Below are 10,927 nucleotides of genomic sequence, written 5' to 3' on the forward strand. Positions count from 1 at the left end.
TCATTGATAAGTCACACTCAACAATTAATATTCAAAAAAGCATTGTTGGCTTTTAGTGCGTATAAAAATGACCTTTTATTTCATAGTTTGCCCTTTAAACTTAGGGAAAAATATACTTAGACCCCTTGTTGTGGTTTCGGACACATTCAACTTAACCCGTGATGTTTAAAAAGTTGCACGTAGACCCCTCTGGTTTCAATTTGTGTAAGGTAGACCGCCTCAGTTGACGGTTCGTCCACAGATCGAAGGGTTAGGATAATCCTATGGAGTTGATATTTTGGGCACATCCTATCTATGTCAGGGCCTATCAAATGAACATTTGATGGGCTTTGACATAGATAGGGTGTGCCCAAAAAATCAGCTCTGTAGGATCATCCTAGCCCTTCAATCTGTGGACGATCCGTCAACTGAAGGGGTCTACCTGACACAAATTGAAACCACAAGGGGTCTACTTGTAACTTTTTAAACATTAGGGGTTAAGTTGAATGTGTCAGAAACCACGGGGTCTTAGTGTATTTTTCCCTTAAGCTTATTCGAGGAATGATATCTTCAGTTTCGGAAGACTGTGGCAGGTGCATGCGGTATGAGGAATAGCCACGTGGCCTACTAACAAACAACCGTTTTTAGAGATCAGAGGGCTAGGATAATTTTCGACCTACTTAAGATGGGTCCCTAGTCCCAACAAATGAATGGCCTGGATTATCAAATCATGTGGACCCCATAGTATTTTCCAAGGCCCTGGTTGGGTTGCAGGAAAAATATTTTCACAGAAAATATATTTTCTTAAGAATTTTTTTTTGTTTCCACACTTTAGAGAGAGAGATTATAAATTAAATGACGGCTAAGTTTTAATAATTGAACAAACTAAACTTGTCTTTTCAGCTTTCCGGGAACTGTAGTAACACGTGTCAGCTGTTTAAAAAAGAAAAGGCAGGCTAGGTTTGGGCAATTATTAAGACATGGCCGTGCCATTGTGCCAACATCGGATATTGTAATAAATTAAGGATACTGATATTGGCACTACCATACTATGTTTTGATTATTACACTAACTAACCTTGTCTTTTGTTGCTCTTGAAAGCGAGTAACTTGAACTGTTCAGTTTTGTTGCGTGTAATCAGATAATGACAAAAGCAGCAATGTCGGTAAAAGTTTGAAACTTTGAACGCTCTTTCAAACTTGTCCGACTGCGTCCTCCAATCCAAACTTCTATAACTGACTCGGAACCCGAGAAACAATAATGACCCGTGGGCCGTGGACAATAGAATCAAGAAAATCTTACCGGGGGATTTCGTCTGGTAAAGGGAGCGAGCTTGTATACCCCCACCACCAAGGTTTTAAGTTTCGGTTTCGGTACCTATTTTGGACCCACCGAAATCCAAAATTTCAATGAAATCCGAAATTTGGTTAATAGTTAAAAAATATTATTTAATTAATTTCGAAATTTCGGACCGAAATTTTGTAATCTCTATATTTAAAAAAAAAATAAAAAAAAAAAAAAAAAAAATATATATATATATATATATATATATATATATATATATATATATATATATACATTTTCTTGAATTTTCAGCAGAAATTAATGAAATTCCAAAATTTCGGATTTCGGCCGAAATTTAAAACCAAGCCCACGAGTTTTTATACGATGAGAGGCCTTATAAGTTATATTCATTGTTTTTCAAAAAGTACACCATAGGATGATCTAAACCGTCCATTAGTATAGGCTGTGCCCCAAAAATCATTTCCAAAGGTTGATCCTAACCCTTTGATCTATAGAGGGACCGCACATTAGAGGGTTGATCCTAACCCTCTATAGGTCAGATGGTTAGTATCGACATGTGGAAATGAGTTTTGGGGCACAACCTATTTAGGTTGTGTCTCATCTTATGGAAGGTTTGTATCATCTTGTACTGTACTTTTTGAAAAAATAATAGACTATAAGGCCTTTCATCATATAAAAACTCATAAACCAACAAGTGCAAAAAAAAAAAAAAAAAAAAAAACCTTTCAATCCGTTCTTTATATTCAGCAAGGGATCCCATTTTGGAACTGTTTTCGTTATTAAAAGTATCCAATTGAATTTCAAAATGAATGAAACACCCTTGCTCTCTCGGCCATGATAATGGGTTCCCCTGTCGGTCATGCCTTCTCTGCACGTATAGCATCATTCTTTAAAAAAAAAAAAATATTTTGGCTGCATTGTTTCAAAGAATAATACGTGCGGGTAGAAGTACAAATGTGGAAAATAATGACCTATTAGATACCACTATGGAGTCGAATAATCATAAGATTTAATTAACCAATCAGAAAAAAAGATTTTATTTGTGGAGGTTTTCTCATTGATTCTACACAAATCTAACGGTTAAGATCATCTAACGAGGGAATTTTTGAGGTATGGTGCATCCATATAGCATCGACGCGGCTGAACTATTCAGATCATCAAAACTGTTCTTCCAAACTTGCTAAGAAGACACGCCAGTTTAATTAGGGAGGTCCTTAATAGCCGTTCATATTATGCCACTTGTGTAACATCATATTGATTATCGTCTTTTCTGGACAATAATCTATTTTTTAATAAAATAAAAAAGTACCCTCACTTTTTTTTTTGGTGGGCAACGTACCCCTACTCATGGTTTTAAATTTCGAGCGAAACGAATTTCAGATTTCTGTCGGGACCGAAACGAAATGGGTACGAAACCAAAATTTCCGAAATTACAAAATTTCGGTCGAAATTTCAGAAATTTTGGTTAAATAAATGCTTAATTTTGATTATTTTTTTACCTTACCAAATTTCGACCGAAATTACCGAAATTTCAGCTGAAAAAACCTGAATTTTGTGGGCCAGTACCCAATTTCGACCGAAATTTTGTGATTTTGGTCGAAATCGAAATTTAAAACCTTGCCCCTACTTTAATACAGCATGTATGTTTGAACCATCTTAAAAGAAGCGTATCTTCATGTCGTTTTCCTAGTTGTCTGAATGGTATGAGTAGTCAGTGTATGATTCTTCATTTCTTCTGGTGTATGGATTTGTTAGGAAATTTTGCGAAAAGCTACTTCGTGGCTCACTTTGCACGAGAGAACAGCCACCTTAGATGAATTAAATGAATAAGACAAATGATCTAAAAAGTGAGGCCCTGTGTAAAGGGGTGGAAATGCAATAATCATTAGAAAAAGACAATCGAATGAGGTCGAGAGTCCGGAAAAGGGGTCGAAGTATTACACCTCTTAATAATACTGCATTTCCTAGCCATTTCTTATCTTTTTTTTGATGGGTAAGCTGGGGTTAGGCAGGACCCCTACCAGATATATTAATTGAAATCGAAAGATATACAAGGAGCAAGAGAGCAATCCCTAACATAAAGGGGAAAACAAAGAAGCAACAAGCCAAACAAAAGCAACAAAACAGGGCGAAACCCCAAGATACAAGACAAGCCCGAAACATGGGCAAAGCTCCCACACTGCAGGGGGGACAATAGCAACCCACCAAGCAAGGACCGGAGAAAAGTAGCTACTGCCCACTGAGGATCAGAACCTTCCAGGGATAAGGCCTTTGAAAGCTGGTGGAGTTCGAAACCCAGGTAGGAGAGGAACAAAAGGTAAAACCTTCCCTTTCTTTTTTGAGACTAAATTCCAGGGTTCTCCATTGGAAGAAGAGGGAATAGAAGCTGAATTAGATAATGGGCTATCTAATGGGGGCTTACTACTATTAATCACATTTGTTATCACAGTTGCTTTGCCTTTGTCAATTGCGTCTGGGGGAATCGGGGTGATGGTTTCTCCCTTGGATACCATATTTCCTTGATCACAGAGGGCATCAAATCTGTTATAGAGAAGTTTCTGATTAGGAGGCAAGCTCCTACAGGTAGGAAGAAGATTTTCGGGAGAAGACTTAGCTTGCTCAGGGACTACACTCTTTTGGACAGGTTTCCAAACCTTTTTGGGGACTACATGAGAAGAAATTAAGGTACAATTCTCCAAAGAATGGCTGAAATCTTTGCACCTAGAACATGCCTTGGGCTTCCAATCATAAACAATTTCTTGAATGATCTCCCCAGAGGAAGTTTTAAGCTTTACAGAATCAGGGAGGTCTTGCTCAGCTGAAATTTGGATGCAAATTCTTGCAAAGTGGAGTCTTGAAGTTTCAGCTGTGTGGGTATCCATGTAAAGTGGCTTTCCGATCATGCTTCCAATTCTACTCAAGCAGTGAGGGTTCCAGAATTTGAGGTGAAGCCCAGGAAGACGAACCCAAATTGGGATTTCTGGCAATTTTTTCTTTTCAAGTAAGGAATCAGAATCCCACCTCTGCAATATAAGAGGTTTTCCTCCATAATGGAGGTTGTTGCCTTCCAGGACTCTAGTACATTCTTCAGAGCAAGAGAACTTTAGCAAAAGGAATCCATTTTGCAGAGAAACAACTTGGAGAGGGCCAGTAAGGTTCCATTTCCTAGAAAGGGTATCTTTAAGAGTGGAGAAGAATGGCCGTCTCCCAAGGAAATACCCCACCAGACAATTTGCCCACTGATTTTCATACCTTTGGATCTCTTCATCTTGAAAAAGAATTTCCAGATTTGATTTTTCTTCCTCAGCTGGTGAAATTTCTGTGAGTCTTTGTTTTTCTTTTTTGTTTTTATTTTTATTTTTATGGGTAGTCTTTGTTTTTCCTGGATAACGAAAGGGGTGGAAATACTGAGACAGGGGGTTGAAATATAATTTCTCCATGTATGACCAGACTCGAACTCGTGTAGGGACCAGCTGCTAGATTCTATTCTCTAAATGCTACTAGTCAGAGCTCAACAACAGCCTATTTTGCATGGTTCCGATGATCTTATGGCTTACGTAGCATAATCTGGACCGTCCATGGTTTAGAGAAGAGGAGCTTGCGGTTGGCCATGGAATTCACGTGCATCCAATGAGGTTAGAGTAAATGAAAGAGAGAGACTGACAATGCTGAACTTGAAATCCCGCCAGCATAAATGGAATGGAAAAAGCCACCCTCCTTCACACACATATACCTCTTCCAAAAAGCAACAATTGCACCAAAAAACAAACCCATAAAGAAAAAGTAAAAAAAAAAAAAAAAAATCAATCTCATTTAATTAACACCTTTTTCTTTCTTCTCTTTTCTCACATAATTATCCGAACTTTAGACTTTGATTCTCTTTGGTAAAGGTAACTCCTGTTCACTTTGGTAAGTTTCAACTGATATTATATATAGCCTTTTGTTTTCCTTTCTCTTTTCTAAAGTGTTTTCTGGGCTTCTTGGTTTCTGGGTATGTGGAGTTCAGCTTCATGAAGTGATTGTAGTTGGAAAATTTTCATATGGGTAGTAAGTTTTTTGGGTCTTTTTACTGGGTCTTCTCAGACTTCTTTGTTTTTTCAGGGGTAGGAATGGGGTAACTGGTGCTTCTCTCTTCTGCTTGAAGTTGCAGAGTTTTGGAGTTGGGAGGAGGAAGGAAACCCGTGTCGGATAAGCAATGCCGGTTCCTCTCGCTCCATATCCAACTGCTCCAGCCCCATTTACACCGCCTAATGGTAGGTTCGGTCGAATCAATGTAATTTCTATTTATCTTGTATTTGATTTGAATTCCCTTTTGTTCTGTTTAACTGTATTATATAAACTTCTGGTGCCATTTATGTCACCAATGGTTTGTCTGTTCGGGCCTGAAATTATTTATTTTGAAATTAACTCTATTTCTTTGTATTTTGTCCAATTTTGGAATATATTCGTCACATTTTATTTAAATATATGCACTTCCTCACCAAATTCTGTATGCTGAATGTTATTGTGGAAAATTTGAATCTATCCTCGAAATTATCTTTGGTTTTGTTTTAGGCTTAAATGTTACTATCTTAGGATTTAGAGATCAGGTTCTGCAGTTGATTATTTCTTGAAGCCTTTCTATTGAAGGTATTTGGACTTCTGGGAGAGAGTTAATGGTAAATTTGATATAAAGCTCTGTTCTGGAATGCTGAAACTGCAATATTTCAGAAATCAGGATGTGGATGTTGGTGTAAACTGCTTGTAGAAAGTTTTCTAGGCCTAGTTATAAATCATGAACATGTTTGTAGCTAAGCAGAACTGTTTCAGTCACCCAAAAAAGTGCTTGTTTCAGGGATGATCCTTCAAACTTTTGCTTCTGTATCAAAAAGTGCGTATATAGCTTAACGATATAAATAACTTCCACTACTATTTTCCATTGCTTCCTCGTTTTTGGTTCTTTTTTATCCAATTGCTTGCACGTAGTCCATTTATACTTGGAGAGGTGGTCATGGAGATATTAAGCTTGACAAAATGTGCAAAATCTGCTCACTCTCAGGTGTTCAGAGCCAACTTGTTTGTTCTGGCTGTCGAAACCTCCTCCTCTATCCGCTTGGAGCGACATCTGTATGTTGTGCTGTTTGCAATGCAGTGACTCATGTACCACCTCCTGGTATGTATTCTTTCTTATGTAATATTTTTTCCTATCACAATTCACACGTGTTTCTTTGTGTACTGTATCAACTGAAACTCACTTGCATGTAATGATAGTTCAGTTTTCAAGATAATGACTATCAAAAGGGTTGAGCATAAATTCCATTCTCTTCTACTCCTCATAGAATGTGGATTATTACCTTACCTTCTATTCTACATTTTCAATAAATTCTACAATCATCATTGATGAGTGGTGATTATAGATTTTGATTGAATAGATTAACAAGGTAGCAACACCTAAAAGTACATATGGCTGATTGCTTCTTGTATTAAGTCTGGATTCAAAAACAGGATTGCTCAATTAACGAGTTTTAAATAAAATGGGGGCTCCATTCAGAAGATACAAAAAAAATAGTTTGCAATATGTCCCCTCAAGGGCAGTTAGAGTTATTTTATTAGGCTATACATACTGTAAACTAGTGATTTGGGGAATTTAAAGAATAAACGTACCTCAGAAAACTATTGTTGCTTCATTGACCTAAGTGGATTTTATTGTCTTACACAGCCGCAGTTAATTTATGAAATTGTTACCAAGGAAGATAAGCATGTTATGAATTGCAATAACCATATATAAAAATGAATAAAAAAATTCATCACTGTTCTCATTGGAGAGATATTCATGTTTTCCTTACTGATTTATCTTAAACTGTGTTGAACTTGGAACAGGGACAGAAATGGCTCAGTTGGTTTGCGGAGGCTGCCACACTCATTTGATGTACATTCGTGGAGCAACAAGTGTACACTGTTCTTGCTGTCACACAATTAACCTGGCTTTGGAAGGTGAGTTGATTATGAGGGCACATATGACTTTGTAAGGGATAGTAGTTCACATATCGTGAAAAGATAGAATTACGTGTGCCATTCAACTTATCCTACTGATGAGGTATGGTATGTTTGAAGAATGGAAATTGGAGAACTAGGAACATGTGAAGTAATACCAAGAGAAAATGAAGGGTGGAGCAGGTTAAGAGATGACGAAAAATTACCTGAGTCTCAAAATGATGGAATAACTTGTTCCCTTCCAAAACAACTGTTAATGTTTACATCGTCGATGCATTAGTTTTAATTCTTTGATTTTTTTTTAATGGCTGAAATTTTCATTCAAAAGAGACCAAGTTGGTGAGGATACAGAAGGAAAGAGGAAAAAAACCAAGAAAATACGAGTGCATCTAAAGAAAAATAAGGGGCATCTCATGCCACAGAAGATCAAGGAGGTAAAAAATCGAACTGTTAAAGAGCTTCTTTATGCACCCCTTCCCTAGCAAGCCTGTCTGCCATGCCATTCACCGATCTTCTCATGTGGCAAAAGGAGATGAGTGAATTGCCCGAGATATCATTAATATCCTCAAAAAATTCGGCAAATCTCCAAGGGAAAATGTGGGATCCCCTTAGCCATCAGATGACATTTAGGAAATCGCCTTCAATCATCACTTTGTCTAATTTTTCTCCCTCTAAGAATTTGAAACCTTGGTTTACTATACGTACCTCTGCCTCATTTAAATCTGCCACCCCAATTGATCCTGGAAAGGGCCATTTTCCATTCCCCCGTTGTCTCTCAGAACACCCCCTATACTTGCTAATCCTGGATTACCAAGACTTGATCCATCGAAATTAAGCTTTAAAAAACCCAGGGGTTGAGGCTCCCACTCCTGTACTATATGGATGCTCATCTCCGAGCTATCACACACCTCTCTCCATCCATGCCACAACTGAAAAGCAAAGACAAATTTGAAGCTTGGAAGGGATCTTACCCAGAAAATTGTGAGGGCTATAACCTTGTTGAGCAAGAAAGAGGGGTTATTGACGAATCAAATTTGTAATGTCAGTTCTGTTTCAGTTCTAAACTAGTGAACTTTTATATAGGAAATGCAAATGAGGCCTTCATACTCAAGGCCGAACTAATCTAGGTAACTTGAAATTATGAATATTCTTTCATGAGAGTTTGTTAGTTTCTTGCAACCATTTGCCTTTGAGTAACGGAATGTTTAGGAAAATCTAAGCTCATGAAAAAGAAGCATGCACACCCCAGATACTGAAATTGCTTATTTTGTTACAGCAAATCAGGTAGCACATGTGAACTGTGGAAGCTGCCGTATGATGTTGATGTACCAATACGGAGCACGATCTGTTAAATGTGCAGTTTGCAATTTTGTGACATCAGTTGGGGTCAGTATTATTGCAATTGTTTTTTTCAAACAATAAATCTTACTCTAAAATATTTGCATATGCGGTTCACTTAATTATGAAAATTGAACTTGAGTATAGCACATGACCATGGTATTGATTCTCACTAAGTGAATTGGTTCAGAGTTTTAAATAGGTAAAGTAAAAGGACTGCTTACCTATGGGTCAGCCTTAGGAACATGTTAAACTGAAAACTAGCATGCAATCCCTTACTGTACCTCTGCAAGTTTCAGGCTTTCTTTACATACCACTTCTATATCCAATTCCCCAAACCAACAAAAAAAAAAAAAAAAAATCACCACTGTTTGGTTACTCAGAATAGGCATTTAGCCCCTTGCATTTCTATCACAATTAGAATTATAAGTTCCTGTTGAGAGCCATGTATCATGCATCTACTAAGCAATCCTAAGTGCATGGTTATATGAAACTTGCTCTGCCCCATAGCGTAGCGGAAATAGTAAAATATTATGAAGAAGGAGATCGAGTCTTCAACCTCCAACACCACCTTGAATCCATGGGGTAAAAGTACAAACAGTATTCCAGAGAAAAAAACTAACTTCATTTTGGTTTCAATGCACAACACATACCAACCATAGACCCCCAAAATTGAAATTTGATCCTTGAAATGGCCTTTTTTTGGTGATCATACAAGTCCCAAACCAATGCAATCATTCAAACATAGAGTAAAAATTTGCTCATTGTCCAGATGGTTGATGTCGATTACCCTATACTTGTGCGATTCCTATTTTTTAGGGCCTTCATGATTTTTATAGTGGCAAAATCAAATTTGTAACTTGGTTGTTCCTAGAAAAAGCTAGTGAATTTGTGCATCTCTATACTATACTATTCTCTGGATGATGTTTTATAATGCGTTTGTTAACTGGACTTTACAGGCTTCACCCAGCACCGAGCAGAAGTTCAATAATTGAAAATTTTGGAAATCTGATAGTTGGTAAATTCAGATTTCTAAAGTTGGTTCTTTCTTCATTTGTTTCCTAAACAATAATGTCTATCAGCAGGTGAAGAATTCCGTATTTCAATCCATTCCACTCGAAAAGTTAAATGTAAAACGTTCTTTTACTGGAATTTTTGTTAAATAACCAGTTTTTGGAAGGTTCAATGAGTGAGGATCATTCCATTGAAGACAAGTTATGAGTGCAGTTAGAAAATTAGGATTTGGGCATTTTTCTTTCATCGTATCTGCAACTGCAGAACAAAGTTTCTATCTAATAGTAAGCCGTGTAAAAGGCATTCTATCTAATTTGTATGTGCATGCCAGAGGCATGAAGTCCATGCTGTGTTTTCATTTCCTAATGTTTACTATTCCTAAATTTTATAATAATTCGAATATTAATCTGCTAGCGTTCTGTATATTTTTTGGATATCTGTTCTTTAAAGCATTTGTGATCATGGTTCAACAAGAATATGAAGTCCTGTCTTTGAATGAGAGAAACACTTTCCCTTTTTTCCCCTGTTTTGTTGAAACTGAAACAAAAGTTTTGAAAAGAACGAAAAAATGTTGATCTGTAAAATCTCAGTCCAGTCCTGTCAAACAGTTGATCTATAAGAAAAAAATGCTCAAGCCACATATACAGTTAAACTCATAAGAAGCAAATGCTCAGGGGTATTATAGAGAGAATTCAACGTTTTTATTTAGTCATTATAATGATTATGGAATGCCCCAAAACTAAGCACTCAATATCTCTAATTTTTCAATCGTCTGGTTACATGTATGTGGTTAACGAGACAAACTCACATGCCGGTTGAAAAGATATATGACCCTATTACACTTCTTTAACAGTTACAGTCACTGCACCAGTTAGTGAATTCTCTGCACAGATTAGTGAATTGACAATGAGCTTTGGATTTTGAGAACCGACTGCGAGTCCAAAGCTGATTATTTGACTTGAATTTATTTTTAATTTTGATTCAATAATCATTTTTGGACTCACGAGAAATTATATGGCGCCCAACCGTCAAGTCCCGTGTGGGCGGTACTGCCCTTTATTTATGATCCAATAGCAGCCTCCTTTAAAAAGGAGGCTGCTATTGAATCAAATATCAAGGGACATGGGACTTGACCGTCGGGCGCCATATCAAAACTCTTGGACTCACAATCAGTTCTCAAAATCCAAAAGTACAAACAGGGTCTAGCTAAATTGCAAACTGTTCCCTTGTTTTTCACAAACCCACCATTTGATGATATTCTTCAACTCAATGTTCCAAAAGTGCCGAACCTTATCTAATTGTTGAGTTTGATAGCTGT

The 10,927-nt window shown here is 37.1% G+C and overlaps 1 protein-coding gene across 2 annotated transcripts; it reads left to right on the forward strand.

Annotated features, from left to right (window-relative positions):
• The first annotated feature begins 5,171 nt into the window (after positions 1–5,171).
• On the forward strand, positions 5,172–10,043 carry LOC143877233 (protein LSD1-like). 2 transcript variants are annotated; one of them, XM_077379164.1, is made up of 6 exons: positions 5,172–5,193; positions 5,386–5,537; positions 6,323–6,436; positions 7,144–7,257; positions 8,534–8,643; positions 9,555–10,043. In XM_077379164.1, the coding sequence occupies exons 2-6, from the start codon at positions 5,480–5,482 to the stop codon at positions 9,588–9,590; spliced, it is 432 nt and encodes a 143-aa protein (XP_077235279.1). In that variant the 5' UTR covers positions 5,172–5,193; positions 5,386–5,479; the 3' UTR covers positions 9,591–10,043. The 2 variants fall into 2 exon arrangements, with proteins under 2 accessions (XP_077235279.1, XP_077235278.1); XM_077379163.1 differs by lacking the exon at positions 5,172–5,193 and adding an exon at positions 5,205–5,275.
• Positions 10,044–10,927: the final 884 nt, after the last annotated feature.

Source organism: Tasmannia lanceolata, unplaced genomic scaffold (assembly GCF_043159265.1).
Source record: "Tasmannia lanceolata isolate RefF3 unplaced genomic scaffold, GAP_Taslan_0.1 ptg000005l, whole genome shotgun sequence".
NCBI classification, from domain to species: Eukaryota; Viridiplantae; Streptophyta; class Magnoliopsida; order Canellales; family Winteraceae; genus Tasmannia; species Tasmannia lanceolata.